The sequence below is a fragment of the Pseudorca crassidens genome, chromosome 9, assembly GCF_039906515.1.
Source record: "Pseudorca crassidens isolate mPseCra1 chromosome 9, mPseCra1.hap1, whole genome shotgun sequence".
Lineage (NCBI taxonomy): Eukaryota > Metazoa > Chordata > Mammalia > Artiodactyla > Delphinidae > Pseudorca > Pseudorca crassidens.
In genome coordinates, this window is record NC_090304.1 from 55,161,117 (window position 1) to 55,178,767 (window position 17,651).

The 17,651-nt window shown below is 56.2% G+C and overlaps 1 protein-coding gene across 15 annotated transcripts; it reads left to right on the forward strand.

The window, feature by feature from the left end:
- Positions 1-2,947: 2,947 nt before the first annotated feature.
- Positions 2,948-16,599, forward strand: TSKU (tsukushi, small leucine rich proteoglycan). 15 transcript variants are annotated; one of them, XM_067750433.1, is made up of 4 exons: positions 2,970-3,081; positions 7,343-7,428; positions 7,757-7,905; positions 14,084-16,599. In XM_067750433.1, exons 3-4 carry the CDS (start codon positions 7,872-7,874, stop codon positions 15,151-15,153), a joined length of 1,104 nt encoding a protein of 367 aa, XP_067606534.1. In that variant the 5' UTR covers positions 2,970-3,081; positions 7,343-7,428; positions 7,757-7,871; the 3' UTR covers positions 15,154-16,599. The 15 variants fall into 15 exon arrangements, with proteins under 15 accessions (XP_067606537.1, XP_067606534.1, XP_067606541.1 ...); XM_067750431.1 differs by lacking the exon at positions 7,757-7,905 and adding an exon at positions 5,344-5,407 and having other exon boundaries at positions 3,010-3,081; XM_067750435.1 differs by lacking the exon at positions 2,970-3,081 and adding an exon at positions 3,771-3,885.
- Positions 16,600-17,651: the final 1,052 nt, after the last annotated feature.

Sequence of the window (17,651 nt, forward strand, 5' to 3'; positions counted from 1 at the left end):
AGACATATCTCTTGCCCTCTCTGGGCCTCACCACTATCAATCTAGGGTGGTTGTTATAGGGATTAAATGATGTGATGACCTTCAAGGTATCCAACACAGTCCCCGGCATGAGGTAACAGCCAAGATGACCACAAGAAGGGTGAAGAGAACGGAAAGTGATAGTGCGTATGTACAAAAGGTGTGGCAACATAATAGAAGGAGGGACCAGCCTCGCCAGGCATTGGGCTTCCTGGGGGAAGGGAATTTGGACAGAGATTTCAAGAATGCAGAGGTTTTCCAGTTCCCACAGTTCCCCAAGCCTTCCCTCCCTCACCTCCCTCCTTCTGGTTTTATGTGACTAGAGGACTAGAGCTTGGGATGTATAAGAGGGGAGTGTCCAGAAATGAGGCTGAAGAGGTAGGGGTGAGGGGAGCATATCACATGGGCCTTGAATGCCAAGCTAAGGATCTGGCTTTTGCCATTGAAAGGTTTTAAGCAGGTGTCATGATACATTTTGCAGCTTTGCAGTTTAGAAAGGTCATTTTTGCTGCAGTGTGGACAGCAGACAGGAGGGGGAGACTGGAGGCCAAGGGACCCTTGTGGGGGAGGGGAAGAGGGCTGATGGAGATTCCCAATCCAAAATCCCTGGAGGCCACCTCCCACTTAGGGAAGATCAAGGGAAATGATGAATGTAGAAGTACTCTGAAACTATAGCCAGCCACCAGCCAAGGTGTGAAGGGTTGTTTGTCACGCTTCTGTTACATGACAGGCCCTTTGGAGGGACCTGGGGCCTCCAGCCCTGCTGGCTAGCGCCTGCAGACAAAAGGCAGTGGGAGTTAGCATCCCTGAGTTCCCTGGGAGTTGAGTATTTACCTCCATTGCTCAGATGCTGAGCCTGACCGTCGCTCCACAACTCCACAACAAGGGAGGGGAGGACCACATTCTCCAGGCCAGGGCAAAGGAGGGGGGCAGGGTTTCCTTTGAAAGACAGCCCCCTCCCCCTCCGACATAGCCGGCAGGTGGACCAGCCCAGCAGAGGGTCAGGTGACCATTCCTCTGTCTCCTCCCCTCCCAAGCCTGCTCAGCTTTCCGGACTCTACCCCATCCCTGACCGGAGACAACTTGGTATAATAAAAATGGCAATAACAGCCCACAATGGTGCTTCCTGTGAGCCAGACTAATGCTTTACTAAGTTACTGTTTACTCCTCCCTCACAACAGCTCTTTTACAGTTGCAGAAACTCAGAGAGGTTAAGTAACCTCCCTAAGATTACCCAGAGCTGGTAAGTGGCAGGGCTGGAACCTGAACCCTGTCCAAGCTTGGGGCTCTCACCAAGCACTGATTTTCGGGTCTTTCTCCCCTCTGGGCTGGTAGGTAAGAGCAGGAAGGGCTCTAACCCCTCCCGAGGGCCCCAGGATGCACAGAGAACCACTAGGGGATGCAGAGTTGAATCTCAACGGCCCCTTTATTGAGCATGACTGTGAGGAGGTGACAGGGTGCAAAGGGGCCTATGGTGCAATTTCAAAGATGGTTGGATGAGACATCTGAGCTGGTGGCCTCCCAGTTCTAGAAGCTGAGATTCTAATTAGGGGAGAACAATGGTAGACAGAAAGGAGAGAGGGGAGCTTTCCCTGTCCTAAACTGATAAGACGGGGCTCCCAGCCTTCTTCCTGCACCTCCCTAACTGGCAGGGCTCCCAGGTTTCAGCCCAGGTGAGCAGAGTCACCACAATCACACAACCACACAGACTAGGACCTGCAAGAGCACTTTGTTCTCTGGGAGGCAGATTTGTTTTTGCTGCCCTGAGGCCTAGGGTAGTGGCCTCTACTCCTACCTCCCCTCCTCCCTACTTGCCTCTCCTTCCCCAGGCAGACGAGCAGACACATACGCACACGGCCAAGCAACTTTTTTTAATTAAAAAAAAAAAGTAATAAGGAAAGAAGGAGCAAAAAGACTGGGTGTGCAAGTCTGGGCCACTGCAAGGGGAACACTGCCCAATCTCTGCACAGCACGAAAGCTCTTGGGAGGTCCAGGGTTCAAGGCCAAAACCTCCCTCAGCCCCCAGGCCACATACCTCTGGGGTGCCTGAGAACTGTCCCCTCCCTCACCCCACACTATCTCGGTGTGTGGACAAGGAGACTCAAACTCACCACCCTCCCAAGCCCCTTCTAGGGAATGCATTCACCAGGCAATTTCTCCCCGCAACCCCCATGTAAAAAAGGTTTTTTCGATGCTTTCCTGCACTTTTTACCATAAAGAGGGGTGAGAGAGGATGGGCTGCGGGGGGAGGAATCGACTTAAAAACTGCTGCCTAGTCAGTCACACTCCCAGTTTCCCTTCTTAGAAATCCAACCAGAAGTCGATGGTTCCCTCCACACACACAAAAAAAAGTCTGTTGCTTTCTCTCTCCTCTCTTGCCAGCTCTTCTGCCCAAGCCTGGCTCTCTCCTCTCTGTCAGTTCGTCTTTCAGCCAGTCTTTCCCTGCTTCAGATTCTTGGACTCCCTCTCACTAACGTCTCTGGACCTCTGTCACCCGTTTTAAAAAACGGGGGGATGAACTCGAGAAGAGGGAAGCCTCACCACCCAATCTCTTCCTCTCTCTGCCTCTCTCTCTCTCTCTCTGAACACAAACACACACACACACACACACACACACACACACACACACTCCAGCGACCTCCAGATGTTCCCGACCGTGCGGCCATCTGCTGAGATGGCTCAGGCGCTCCGCGGAAGGGGGCAGGGACCCGGGATGCAAGAAGCTGGGAGCAAGGCCGACTGAAGTGGGCGGGAGCTGCGTGCGCACTTTTGAGACGCTCCCTATGGTGGAACCCGGGCTGGGCAAGGGCTCCGCCGGCGGGCGGGGGGCGGAGCGGGGAACGCGCCGGGAAAGGCCGGCACTTTGGCGACACTCCCTAAATCGCCCAGCGGCTGGCCAGAGCCGCCACTGGGCGCGGGGCGGGCCGGGGAGCGCCCAGCGGCGGGCGGGGGCCGGAGGGCCGGGGGGCGGGCCGCGCCGCTCTGAGAAAAGCGCCGGCCAGAGGGCCCGCGACCGGGCCGCCTGGGTGAGCGTGCCGAGGCGGCTGCGGCGCAGGCTTCCAGGTGGGTGCGGGTCCCCGGGAGGAGTGGGAGTCCGCGCAGCGAGTGAAGGACAGGAGCCCCCCCACCCCAACCTCACAGCTCCATCCCGCGAGCGGACGGCGCTGGACCCAGGGGCGGGGCCGGGGCCCCTCAACTTTTCCTGGACCCAGGGCGTCGGCAGCGGCGGCCTGACGCCCGGGACTCGGCCAGAGTGAGGAACCCGGACCTAGAAGGGGACTTCCAGGAGACAAAGGCTGTGACCGGGGGCCGTGGGCGTGGGCCGGCGCCTCTGGGGGCTTTGTGCGGACACGTGCATCTCGCGTTTGTGGGTCTTTGTGAATTTGGTCCGGGGACATGCATCTGCCTGTGCCTTTGAATGTCCGTGATTTGAGGAGGCTGTTTTGCGCCTGTGTCCACGTTTCGTGGGCCCGCGTTTGGTTGTGAGTGCTGGTGGGCGCATCGTTGTGTCCGCGTACGTGGTCTGTGCCTGTCGACGTGTCTGGGTTGGGTGTCCGTGGAGTATGTGCGCGCCGAGAGCCAGACACCGCCCCAACTCCTCGCTCCCCTGCTGTCCACCCGGGCCCAGACTTGGCTTCAAACTTTTCTCCGGGTTCCTCGGCAACAGCGCCCGTCCTCCTCCCCCCTGCAGTCCGGGCGGGGGGCTCTGGCAGCCCTCCCCTCATTCACCTCCAGGGGTCCTTAGAGCCGCGAGGGGATGGGACAGGATTGGTGGGTGGGGCAATCGGCAGCGCCTGAGGACTGACCCGAGCCGAGGCTGGGCAGAGCGCGCCGCACACGCCAGCCGAACCCGCTGGGAGGAGAGAGGTAAGCAGCCGGTCCTGGCCCCCGATCGGGGGCTGAAGAGAGGAGAGGGGCGGGCAGCTGGTGGTGCCCGCCCCACGCTCCTCGGAGAGAGTGTATGTGACCGAGAGAGATGTGTCTGCTTGGCGGAGAGGCCAGCCACTAACCCCCGGCTCCGCTTTGAGATCCGCTCTCCGTTTGTATCCTGCCCCGGGCGGGGGGCGGGGGCGAGGGGTGTCGAGCCCTCCAATCCCGTAGGTGAGAAAGCAACGACGGCTGCCCGCGGCGCCGGCTCCCGGGACCTCCAGCTGGGCTGCTGGGAGGAGGAACCTTGCACACACTATAGTTTCGAATGGGATGTCCACTGGCCCACAATATGGCACTGGGCAAGTTGCTCAGCCTCTCTGAGCCGCAGTCACCTTGTAATGGAAGTGGGTGAGAACTCCCTCGCGGGGCAGAGCGTGCGGTGGCGATAACCAACGCAGGCAGAGACGGCCTGAGGTGCAGTGCCCGCCCACACTTGGCCTGGGTGAGCGGGTGACTCAGGAGCTTCTGATCCTCCCTGCCTGCTCTACCCTTCGGATAAGTCCAGACTTGCAGAGCTCAGGTCTGACCTGAGAAGGAGGGCTCAGGCTGCCGGGAGCCTCCTTTTGATCCTGGGTGGCAAAGATAACCCTTTAACACCTTCCCTCCCCTGCCCCTACCCCCACCCACCCCAGTCTTTAACCTAGAATTTTGCTTGATGCTGCAGACGTGAAGGATGGGCGCAAGCCACCCGCCTCACCGTGGGCACTTTCCTTTCCCTCTTTGGGCCTCAGTTTCCCTTCTAGAAAGGCAGGTGCTGACAGCCTCTCTCCTCCCTTCCTGTTCCGGCTGACTGGTTAAGATCCTATAACCTGGAAACACTTTGATATTTAACACCTCCATTCTGATTTGACCAATTCCCAGGCACTAATTTTCTCTTTTGAAGAGGGAGAGGGAAGGTGGCTTTGAAGTTAGGTAGGGATGAAGTAAGGTGGGCTGGAGCCCCTGCAGCCCAGGAAGGGAAGGCTGGAAAGCAGCAGGCTAGGGAAGCCAGGTGAATACACCTGGGAGGGAGGCAGGAGGTATCTCCCACAGAGGGAACTGCCCTGCCCAGCTCTGTATGTTCTGAAACAGCGCAGGGGTGTTCAGCATTGTGGACTGTCAGATGCAAGGTTGGAGAGGGAGGGTTGGAATTCAATTTGAGGCTGGGAAGGAAGGCAGGGGCCAAATATGAAGGCCTTGAATGCCAGACCTAGGAGCTGGGATTTAGGCAGTGGAGAGCTGCTAGAGGGTTTTTTAAGCTGGCATGACAGGGTGGGGTTGGTAATTCTAGGAAACCTTCCTCTGGCTTGTGGGTGGTGCTGGAGCCTGGGAGACCAATCTGGAGGCTAAGTGCTCCAGCCTCTTAGAGTCGGAAGGAGATTTTCACTTATTTTCACTTACTTCATTGCTTCCTAGCTCTGTGGCCTTAGGCAAGTAACTCTACCTCTCTGATTCTCAGTCTCCTCATCCTTCAAATGAGGTTAGTAATTCCGGTCTGACTGATCTGTTGTGAATGTTCAATAGGATAATGAATTACATGTGCTAATGAAATGAGAAGAGATTTGTAGTCTGTATTACATCATGCAGACATTTGTTGGATTGCCCTGACAATAGAAGGCAGAGCCAGCATCTACTATGGTTCGAAACTTGATATCGCCCCCGCCTCCCCGGGAAAGCCCTAAGTATCCTGCCAGCTTGGACCACTGGTACCCTCTCCTAAGCAGAGGGAAGCTTTTTGCCTAAGACATTTCACTCATCTGGCTTATCCCGTTCGCATGGCCAGGCCCCACATAGGAGAGGAGATGGACGGTCAGATTTGGAGATGGCCACACAGCACAGTGTGTCGTATCTTGACGGGGCCACTGGAGCCCAGGGAGAGGGTGACCTTTTACTGGATGACGGGCAGGTTAGACTGGGAAGACCTCACAGAGGAGGTGACTTTTTTTTTTTCTTAACATCCTTATTAGAGTATAGTTGCTTTACAGTGTTGTGTTAGTTTCTGCTGTATAACAAAGTGAATCAGCTATGTGGTTGCCCACTCTCACCACTGTTATTCAACATAGTTTTGGAAGTTTTAGCCACAGCAATCAGAGAAGAAAAAGAAATAAAAGGAATCCAAATCAGAAAAGAAGTAAAACTGTCACTGTTAAACTGTCACTGTTTGAAGATGACATGATACTTATACATGGAGGTGACTTGTGAATCGAATGAGTGAGAGTTTGCATGGAAAACAAAGAAAAGTAGGGTGTCTCTGTCATCTTCATCCGAGGGAACAGCCTGTGCAGAGATGTGGGGCCCGATGAGCAAGACGGGCCTCTAGACTGGCAAGCTGTCTTTGCAGGATAGGTTTTAAACCAGGAGCAGTGATGGGGTCCCGGTCTTCTGTCAGGATTGTACTCTGGTGCCCAGCATGGCCGGCAGTTGGAAGCAGAGGACCAGGAACAAGGCTGTTGGAGCAATCCAGGCCAGGAGGTCTCCTGAACCTGACCAGTGCAAGGTGCGGGGGGTGGGGGAAGACAGTGAGCCACCCACCCAGGGGTAGCTGCTGAGTCTCATTCTGTCACAGGTGACACAACTCTTTCAGCCTGCTTTGGCCTCTGCGACCTTTCCAAACTCCCTTACCAACTTCCTTGGTAGAGCCTGGTCACTGCTTGTAGCCCAAGCGGGACCCTGGGTGGTGCACTGGGAGACAATCCAAGGAAGAATCCATTTTGTAGTCTTCTCTGTCCTCTGCCCGTGCCTTGCTTTCAGGTCTGCTGGTGTCACGGCTCCTTTTTCTTTCCTGGCCCCTGAAATCACCCATTAGGGGGCAGGAACCCACATGCAGTGAGCACCAGTGTGTGCCAGACCCAGGGCTGAGTCTTCACTTTACCTTGTGTAATCATCCCAGTGGCCTGCTGGGAGCAGTACTAGGTTTCTCACCATGTTACAGATGAAGACTCAGACTCAGAGGGGAGAGGGCCTCCTGGCAGGTGAGGTATGGTGGGGCTGGAACCTGGTGTGCCTGACCATAAAACCCATTTCCTCTGCCCCACACTGCCTGCCCATGTGTCCACACATGCTTCAGACCGAAGGGAACTTGCGAAGCTCCAGAATGGAGAAAATAGTATTGGGAGCCTTGTCTATTTCCCTGTAGATTATCCTCCAGGGATGATGTCATGGAGGAGGCTAGGCACTTGGTGTCAGAACGCCTGGATTCTGAGTCCAGCCTCTGACCTCACTGGCTGTGTGACTCTGGGCAGATCACCGAACCTCTCTGGGTCTCTACGCAGATGTAAAATAGATACAATGCCATGTAACCTGCTGATCTTGCAGGGTGACTGAACAGATAAGAGTTGAGGAGGCACTGGGAAGGTTGAGAGCTATCCTTTGGCGAGGTGGTAGTATTCTAAATGCCGGATATATCTTCATATAGTACCTGCTCTGTGCCAGACCCGGCAGCCAGGCCCAAGGACATAAAAGGGAACCTAACCCCATTCCTGCCCACAGGAGGACAGACAGGTAAGTGTAATTATAGTCCAGCACGATCCACACGTGCCTACTTGTAAGCTGGGGCACAGCCATACAAGGAGCATTGGATTTGGAGCTCAGACACGTAGGTTTGAGACCTGGTTCCTCTCCTCCTCAGCTGAATGTCAGTCTGCAAAACAGGGACAGTAATCCCCGTGGTCAAGCGTTGTGGTGAGGCCGAAACGAGATGGTGCTGTAGAAGTGCGTGGCGAGCTGACGTGTTTGTACAGATGTGCGGCATTAGAGCTGCTGTTGGGGGAGCCGACCCACAAGGCTCCGGGAGTTTGGCCCTGACATTCTTTTTGCCTTGCGTTTCCAGAACTGACTAAGCCACTGGGGGCCAGGACGTTAATGGAATTTCCACCTGGGGATTTCGTTGGCGTCAGCTTGAGGGAGCTCACGATGAACATAAGTAGGGTTGGAGGCATCTCAGCATGGAGCAGTCGGTGGAGACAGAGCCCGTCTCAGGTGGGAGCTCGGCCCCCTGCCCACCTCGCCCCTTGGCCAGGGACTCCCCCTTGAAGTTGTGGTGAGGAGCTGGCAAATCTAGGGGCCAGAGATGCTGGGATGCAGCACCACGGGCAGGCAGCTGGAGCCAGGAGGACCCGAGCTGGAATCCCTAACCCCAGGGAGCCCTCCTCAGAGGAGGAAGGAGGTTGGGGCCTTGTCAGCAGACACCAGCATGGTGACCAGAGGATGTTAGCACAGGTAGTCACAGACCCGCCGGGTGCTGACGCCTCTTTGGGTAGCTGGGAACAGAGCAAAGAATAACACAGTCATTGCCTTCAGGAAGCTTAATAAATCATCACCATCACTGTCTACTATGCATTCAGCACTCGAGGTGTGGCAGTCGAGCTGACTGTTTCACACACTGTCCCCTAATGCTTTCACCAACCCTGTGTTGTCGCCCCTGTCGAGGACACGGAGCCTCATCAAGGTTGAGACGTGCCCAAGGCTAGTAGGTACAGAGCTGAATTCACAGCCGGGTCTGAGTCCCGTGGTTGACTCTAAATTCTGGGCTCTTCATTCATCCAGCGTGTTTGCCGGGCCTGCCAGGCCTGGCTGTGGCCCCAGGTAGGGGAAGGGATGAACAGGTGAAGAAGGCAGGGTCACTGCCCCAAGCTGCTCGCACTTCAAGTCAGGAAACGGGCGGGTAAATAACGGCAGAGGCAGAGAATTTACTGAGTGTGTGTCTGAAGGAGGTGTGTTGATAGTGTGGTGTGAGAGGCCCGGCCCGGGGAGCAAGGAAAGGAGGGGGGCGTGGCCCAGGAGCCTGAGTGGACAGAACGGGCTTTGTTCCACTGGCAGGGCCAGGGCAGGCCTGGGGATGCGGCAGTCCTGGCAATGGTGTGAGGCATCAGAACCCAGGTCCTGGGTCCTGCTCTGCCGTTTACTTGCAATCACTGACCGTCTCTGGGCCTCAGTTACTCGTGATCTCTGAGGGGCCTTCCAGTTCTCCAGCCCTGGAATTCTCTGAGTTTGGAAAAGTATGAGAAGAGGCTGAGAGTTGTCCAAAGGCCGCCACCATAGGTTCGAATCAAGAAGGGAGTTCAGCCGAAGGAGGGAGGAAGGTGGGGACAACTTGCAGATACCTCTGTGCCAGAGGGAACTTGATTTCTGTGGTAAAGTAGAAGTCAGGAGGTTTTTGAGAGGGGGGATGATGTAGCCAAAGCTGTTTTAGAGGTTCTCATAGCACCGTCTGGAGTGTCGCAGTGGGGAGACCTGCCTGGGGCCTGTTAGGGCCACACCACTGACTCTTTTGACTTCACGGGCCATCTGTAAACTTTCCTTAGAGTCACAGTGGGCCCAACAAGGAATAGCTCATGGCCCTTGCCCAGAGGACCTTATGCTATATCCCCCTAGCCAGGGGTGGGTACAGTTACTAAGCCTTTGTCCTGCTGCCCTTGTGTTCTGTAACCTGGCTGATCAGCAGATGCCTTTTATCTGCAGGTCAGGGTTTGGAAAGTAAGTGATGTATCCTGGGCCAGAGATCCTCCCTGGCCTTCCATGGTGAATACCTGTCTGCCTTTCCCTTTCTCCCGAGGGTAGATCACGGGGTCCCAGAGGGAGGGAGGGAGGCAGAGTCACTACTACACAGAAAAGAAAACTGAGGCTCCAGGAAAGAAAGAAAACTGTGAAGGTCACACAGTTAGTAGCAGATCCGGAACTAGAGTCCTGATCTGGGTCTACGGCAGGTGCTAGCGATCTTGATATGAGTTGTTCTCCTGTCCCCGTTGCAGATTTGTAAGCCCCATGAGGACAGGGGCCCTGGGATCTCCCACCCCGACCCCAACATACACCTCACAGGGCCTAGCACACTGCCTCGCACTTAGCGATTCAGTGCTGTGGTTGATTAATTCTGTCTGCAGTGGCTGTGGGTACTATAGGTAGAATGAAAAGGTACAGTGTTTCCATTATGTGGCTTCTACCACTTGGGGCCTCATTTCTCTACTGGGGCATTGGTCTTCTCAGTCTAATCTTCACAGCCATCCTCTCTGAGCCTGATAGGACCATCATTAGCATCCCAGGTTCACAGCTGAAGGAACTGGTCCAGGTAAAGTGACTTGCCCTGTTCACACTGCAAGTTGGTGTCCAAGGCTTTCTCACTCTCTAAGAAGCCCTTTCCTCTCCGTGGAGCTGAGGCTAGTGGTTTTTGTGAAGAGGAACTCACGTTACTCATCCCTTCCCAGACCCAGCAGCCGTGCTGAGAAACAATATAGTCATAGTGTGGCTTCCTAGGAAAGAACTGCTTTCCAGCAGGGCAGTGGTAAGAGCTTTGTCATGTTTGATACATATTTGCTGGAGGAAGGAGCAAGAGAGATGGGGTCAGGCCCACCCACTTATCCCCACCCCACCCGCTCCCATCTGTGGAGGGAGGCAGGGGGTCCACACTGCACCCTTCGCCTGTGCTGGGAACCCTGCCTTACTCCCACCACTATGTTTCATCCTCGTGACAGGCCTGTGAGACAGCTCTTAACATCTCTATTTTACAGATGAGGAGACTGAGGCTCAAATTGTGGCTAGCCAAGATCAGAGAAAGCAGAGATGGCCGCGAGGCAGTCCTCTTAGGAAGCTTCATCACTCAGTGTGTTTTATAGATATTTTTTACTATAAGAGAGGAAATAAGAGGAGAAAAGGAGATTAAGACATGGTTAAACCACTCAGAGTTCTACCATCTAAAGAAAGACCACGACTGGGTTGACATATTTTCTTCTAGACTTTCTAAAATTACGATTTACATTGGTTTTTCTTTAATGCATAGTTACACTTTTCTTAGCATGCAATTTCTCCTTATGATCATCTCTAGAATTATGGCATCAGCCCCCTCCTCCATGAGGTTGCAGACGCTTCTGAGCATTATTTTTATTGACTCCATAAGATCCCTGGGAGATTCCACAGGCGTCTTGAGCGGGCTGGAAAGCTTGGTCCTGGAGTCAGGAGTCAGAGCCTGAGCATCGGCTGCCATCACCTCACTGAGGACCCAGGGACAAGTCACCGCATGCTCTCTGGGCCGCAGCTTCCTCAACACTAAAGTGAGGGATTGCACGCACTGCTCTGCACCCCTCACAGCTCAAATGAGCAAAGGTCTTTTGGAAATTATCAGGGGCTGTGCCGCCGGCAGGGGATTTCCTTATCTTCCCTCAGTTTCCTCCTGGGAACGTTCTGCCCTCCCCTTGGCTCCTGGATCTTTTGCTCCAAGCAGCAATGCCAGACCCCAGCGTCTCGTGAGACACTCACATGAAGGCACCCCTCCTTATGTCACCCCAAAGGGGACATTGCCTCTAAGCAGAACAGGGGCACTGACCCTCAAAGACCACTAGCCCACACCTCTGCCTCTGCTCCCTTCTGGGTCCAAACTTGTGAGGCATCTCAGAGATTTCTTCCTTCTCTTCTCCCAACAGCCTTGGACGGCCCTGTGAGGCCTCTGAGCTCCGCTGTGACCTCAGGAAAGCCCCAGAGCCACTGAGTACTAGAAAGCTTGGTACCTACCTGTCCCAGCGGCCGATGGCAGCTGGAGCATGGCCCTAGGACTCCGGATGCGTAGCTCTTCTTTCCCCAGCAACACACAGAAGTACGTTCCACCTGAACCAAGCCAGTGACGAGGTTACAAAGGCCTGAGTTCACCTCCTGGCTCTGCTACCTTCCTCTTGCCATCCTCGGTTTCCTCCACCGTAACATGGACAGAAGGCTGCTTACCTCCTGGAGTGACGGGATGGCATAAGGGAACATGTGTCCGGCACTTAGTGAGGACAGGCTCTGTCACTGTCAGCACTTCCCACTTCACGTCCAGGCCTAGCGCAGAACAGGGGCCCAGGGAGAGGTGTCCACTGTGCAGGGCTGAGCAGAGACCTTGTCCACGGTGCCCTGGGAGCATCACAAGCACAGTGACCCAGGCGGGTCTCAATCTACACTCCGGCTCCCTCTATATCAGCTGTCACCACCATTGCCTCCGGGGCTCAGTGGTGACCACTCAGCACGTGTGCACAGCTCTTCACAGTTTGCATTGCACTACAGTGAGAGTTGAATCAACGTATGTGAGGAGGGCAGGAAATACTGCCTTGTGGTACAGAGGACGAAGCCGAGGCCTGAGAGGCCCCCTCTCTAGGGGGGGAGGGGGAGAGTTGGGCTGTGTTACATAAGCAGGAGCTCATAAGGGGCCATTTGGCATTTAAGAGGCACATTGTATAATCACCTTTGGGAACCAAAGGGTAATCTTAGGGCCTTTTTGTGTGTCTTCGGTGTTTGTTTAAACCCCAGGAAGGGTGGGTATGGGCAGATCAGCTTAGCAGGGAAGAGGAGGCCCTAGGTGGTAATGAACCTCTGCGGTGAGAAGCTCACCAGGGGAACAAAGGGGGTGTGAGGTAACTTAATATGTTCCTTTCAGTTCCAGACACTGGAACACTCTGTCCTGCCTCAATTGGGACCAAGCCCAGGATGCACCTGGGCCGGGTTTAATCCTCAAATTGGACTCTACAGCAGAAAGGGGCGGGAGAGGAGGGGCCCACATAGGGGGCAGGGGAGAATAGCGCCCCTTCTCCCTGCCTGTGCTCCGAGCCCAAGTGCAGATCAAGTGGCTGCCCCTTTAAAGTTTCATGTAGGGCTAGTAATGCTATCCTGTTGCTCCCTCCACAGCCACCCCCAGGCCACAAGGTGGGCAGGTCCCTGGCCCACCCCTCCCTGAAGACCAGGGGGAGGAACAGGTGGGGGGAAGATGGGGCAGGGGGGCAAGTGTGCAGAGCTGAAGAACCTGCTAGAGTGAGGCTTAGTTAGTGCCTTCTATCTCCCGGGCTGAGTGGCTGCTGTGCAGAGGGAGCGTGTAGCCACAGCCTGTCCAGTTAGAGGCTTTCACTGCTCAACCCTCTCACTCATCCTCCTGCGAGCACCACTGTCCGAGGGGCTACAGACGCGCCTGGGTGTGAGGACCGGAGGTGACAGTGTACATGGAGTGCCCGGCATCAGTGGCAGCTGCTGTTACAATTGTCCAGGGAGAGAAACTGAAGCCCGGGGAGAGGAGTGGCTTGCCTCGTAGCCTGTGTCGGTGCGAAGAGCCCCTCTTGGACCCCATCTCTCCTGCCAATCCTGCTGGAGGCAGCAGATGAAAACAGAGGAATTGGGACTGAGCGGGCCTGGGTTCTAATCCTGCCCTGCTTTTTACTGGTTTGGGGTAAAACCCTTTTCCTCTCTGAGCCTCTATCTCTTTATTTGTATAATGGGGGAACCAGCCCAGCTGCCTGCCCTAGGTTAAAGGAAGGGCCAAAGAAGTGTAAGAGCCCTAACAGCTGGGGGTGAGGGCAGGGCAAGGGGGAAGGGGCTTGGCACAGGGTCCCCAACTGGAATGAAGGATCCTGCCTCTGGAGGCCAGGCCAGGTGAGAGGGCTTAGGACTGTGGACCCAACCACTGTTACCCACAAAAGCAGTGAGGTGGAGACAGTCATTGCAGACCCCCCTTGCAGGAAGAGGCCTCTGGGAAGCCGGAGTGTGGGTCTCAGGCATGGCTCAGCCCCTGCCGAACCACGACAGTGAGCCATGCTTCCTGTGTATGCCATTGGGTTCACTCCCACTTACTTGTGACCGTGCATGACTCTCTGAACCTCTCTAAGTTTCAGTTCCCCCTTCGTGAAGTGGTGACAGCATTGCTGCCTTGCAATTTTTGTGGTTGTGAGGGTTAAGTGGGACCGTGCAGGGAGGCAGCTAGCACAGCACCCAGCACACAGCACCCAGCATGTCGCATAGGCTCAGCAGAGGTAAATGCAGTACCCGAGCCCCTAAGCTGTAGACCCGTCCTGTCCAGTGCATTTCCAGCTGGGTTCCTTAACGTCCAAGGAAGGCCCCAGGCCCTCACCTTCACTTCAACCAGAACAGGCCCACTTTCACCTGCTAATCTTATTTAAGGAAGAGTTCTCCTGCTTCCAGCCATCTGGCCTAACCCCCTTTACTATACAGATGGGGAGACTAAGGCCAGAGAGGAATAGGGACTAGAAACTATATAAGGAGGGGTATTCAGGGAAAGCGTCTGGGGGCACTGAGGGGCTGGTGGCAATTTGCAGCTGTGCCTACACACATCAGCTGGTGTCTTACGGGGTGGCTTAGAACCATCTGGTATGGGGTGCCTGGCGCCAGCCCTCACCTGTGGCTCTCTTTCTAGCCCACACCATGCTGTGGCCCCTGCTGCTGTTGCTGGCCGCCGGTGAGGCCCAGACCACCCGGCCCTGCTTCCCTGGATGCCAGTGTGAGGTGGAGACCTTTGGCCTCTTCGACAGCTTCAGCCTGACGCGAGTGGATTGCAGCGGCCTGGGCCCTCACATCGTGCCCGTGCCCATCCCCCTGGACACAGCCCACCTGGACCTGTCCTCCAACCGGCTGGAGACGGTGAACGAGTCCGTGCTGGCAGGCCCGGGCTACACCACGCTGGCCGGCCTGGATCTCAGCCACAACCTGCTCACCAGGTTCTCGCCCACGGCCTTCTCCCGCCTTCGCTACCTGGAGTCACTTGACCTCAGCCACAATGGCCTGGCCGCCCTGCCCGCCGAGAGCTTCACCAGCTCGCCCCTGAGCGACGTGAACCTGAGCCACAACCGGCTCCGCGAGGTCTCCGTGTCTGCCTTCGCCACCCACAGCCAGGGCAGGGCGCTGCACGTGGACCTCTCGCACAACCTCCTCCACAGCCTCGTGCCCCACCCCGCGCAGGCCAGCCTGCCGGCGCCCACCATCCAGAGCCTGAACCTGGCCTGGAACCGGCTCCACACTGTGCCCGACCTCCGGGACTTGCCCCTGCGCTACCTGAGCTTGGACGGGAACCCACTGGCGGCCATCGGCCCAGGGGCCTTCGAGGGGCTGGCGGGCCTTACACACCTGTCGCTGGGCAGCCTGCAGCGTCTCCCCCATCTGGTGCCCTATGGCTTCCGTGAGCTGCAGGGCCTGCAGGTCCTGGATTTGTCAAGCAACCCCAAGCTCAAGTGGGTAGGACCCGAGGTGTTCTCAGGCCTGGGCTCCCTGCAAGAGCTGGACCTGTCAGGCACGGGCCTGGTGCCCCTGCCCGAGAAGCTGCTTCTCCACCTCCCGGCGCTGCAGAGCATCAGCGTGGGCCAGGGCGTGCAGTGCCGGCGCCTGGTGCGGGAGGGCACCTACCCCAGGCAGCCTGGCTCCACCCCCAAGGTGGCCCTGCACTGCATAGACACCCAGGAATTAGCTGCTGGGGGCTCTGATACCTTGTGACGAATGGTGTGGCCTGGGGCCATGTAACAGACTTTGCCCTGGGCTCCCTTGGGTCCTGGGTAATTTATATTTTAACGTGCCAATGCCAGCAGGGACTCTGTAGGCCTGTGTGGCAGCATCATTGAAAGAGAGGCTTTGGACCTGGGACCCACACCCAGGAGCAAGGTTTTGCCCGTTTGTCTATGTTGCTCTCCAGACCATAAGCTGAGGGTCTTCGATGCCAAACCAGACAGCAGTCCCCTGCTGTCCTTCCCTACTTGTCCCCAAAGTGCCTTCCCTGAGGCCTGGACCAACCTGACCCATGACAGGAGGAGGGCGGGCGGGAGGTAGTGCTGCGGGGCAGAGGTCCAGCCACTCAGGCATGGGTTTCTTTTACGACACAGCCCTCTCTTTGCTCTGGGCATGTGAGGGCTACTTCATCCTTTTTTCTTCCCCTAGAACTCTGGATAGAACTTTATAGAAAGGACTGGAGAAAAAAACTCTAGTCCACCTCCTCATGTGCCAGATGGGGAGACTCAGGCCGAGGGAAGGAAAAATGCTATTCTGAGGTCCTACAGTGGCAGAAGCGTGAATGGACCCAATGTCCAGCCTCCCAGCAGGGCCCCTTTGCACTTTTCTCCCCTCTCCCCTTTCTGGGCTCCCCCTTGCTTCCAAGACTCACATCCTGCCATTTGTGCCCTTTCCCTGTCGTCCCCAGGAGGAGAGACCAGGGCCTTGGGGGTGGCACTCTGGGCCCGGTAACCGGCTGTGGCACAGGCTAAGTCAGTTCACCTCGGAGCCTCTAGGAGCCTCAGGGATACCAGTCCCAGCCCTGCCAGTTTCCCACTCTGGGTGGGGGGGGGGGGGGGGGGCGTCCCCCAGCATCAAAATGGAAATGCGCCCATTGACCCCTAAGGTACTGCCTCTAGATGCAGTGCTGGAGCCCCTCCAGGCCCTGAGCTCCCTCAGACCCCACTGCCCTATGCCTGACAGCCCAGCTCATCCTACTGAGAATGCAGTGAAGGAGGTAGGGGAGACCCCACCCATGTTTATGCTCCGCCACCAGGGTGGCATCTCAGCTTCCCAGCCCTGGGCTCTCTCCTTAGCATGGGGTTAATAAAAGTTGTTGCCTTTTTAATGGACTGTCACTTTCAACCCCCCCCCACCCCCCACCCCCCCCACCCCCACCCCCACCCCCACCCCCGCCCCATCCAGGTCCCTGCTGGCAGGGGATGGAAACATGCCATTTGTAAAAGAAGAAAGACATTGCATTTGTTCGCTTTTGTAATATTGTGTCCTGGGGATGGGTTGGGGGAGGAGGTGTTGGGTGAAAGCCAGCCATACTTGGCCATGTGGGCGTCAGGGGGCTGGTCCCACAGGGACACCCACAGGACAGTGAGAGCTCTGTCTTCCCCCACCGGCCCTACCCAACACCTGGTCCTTGGTTTAATAAACACTATAAAGAGGCCCTCTTCCCATCATTTGACCGGCATCCACTGACATTCCCTAGACTGGGCCATGGGGCCATAAGGATGAATTGAGACAAGATTGTTCTCTCTAAAAAGCCCAATAACCTCCCAGGATGAGGGGAGTGAGGTGATGTGAGGGAGGGAGTTCCTTGGGGGTGGGTGGCACCTTTCACTGCAGCTAACACTGCCTGCCTTCCTCATTTCCCCTCTCCCTGACGCCCCATCTCCATGAACTTGTCAGGCCCTGCATGCCTCTGCCTTTGCTCAGGCTGTTACTCTGGGACCTGGCCCTTGCCCCCATCCCTGCCTCTCAACTCCTTCCCAGCCTAACAGACCCAGTTCCCACCTCATCTCCTTAGAAGCTTTCCCTGAGGTCCCCGTCCACCTCCCTCTGCTGTGTTCCTTCTTGGCATCTGACTGCTGTGGTATCCTAACTCCTGTTTGCCCACTTCCAGTGACAGGGATCCCACTTCCAGCTCATCTGAATGGCTCTGCTGTCAGCAAGTTCTTCCTTCTAACTAGCCAAGAACTGCAGGAATACCCATCACCATCACTACCACCAAGATTTTCCTGCTGTCTACTCTGTGCCCTGAGACTCGTGTTCCTGGGGTGGGAGGGGGAAGGACACATGGAGGACACCTAACTATAAGAGCAGTACAGGGACCTGTGAGAGCCCTGTGGTGGGATTAGGAAGGCTCCCTGGAGGAGGCTTATCCGTGGAGTTGAGAAGGACAAGTGGACCTGGACAGAGGTGGCTGGCACTTGAGAGGGGTCATGGGTGAACAATAGCACAGATCCCAGGACATTCAGGCCATGGGTAGGGTTGGGGTGCTTGCCCATCATGTGGCTTAGGCCCCCCAGGGCTTGGGCTCCCTGAGCCAGAGGCTGGCCCCCGCCTATATGGGAAGGATCTGAAGTTTGGGGGACAAGGGAGGGTCAGAGTGAGACCCCAGCCTTCACAGTCGTCAGATTGGTACTCCATCCTCCCACATGCCTTGGGACAAGAGAGGCCTCAAATGCGGGGGTGAGGGAGAGATCCCTAGGACTTTC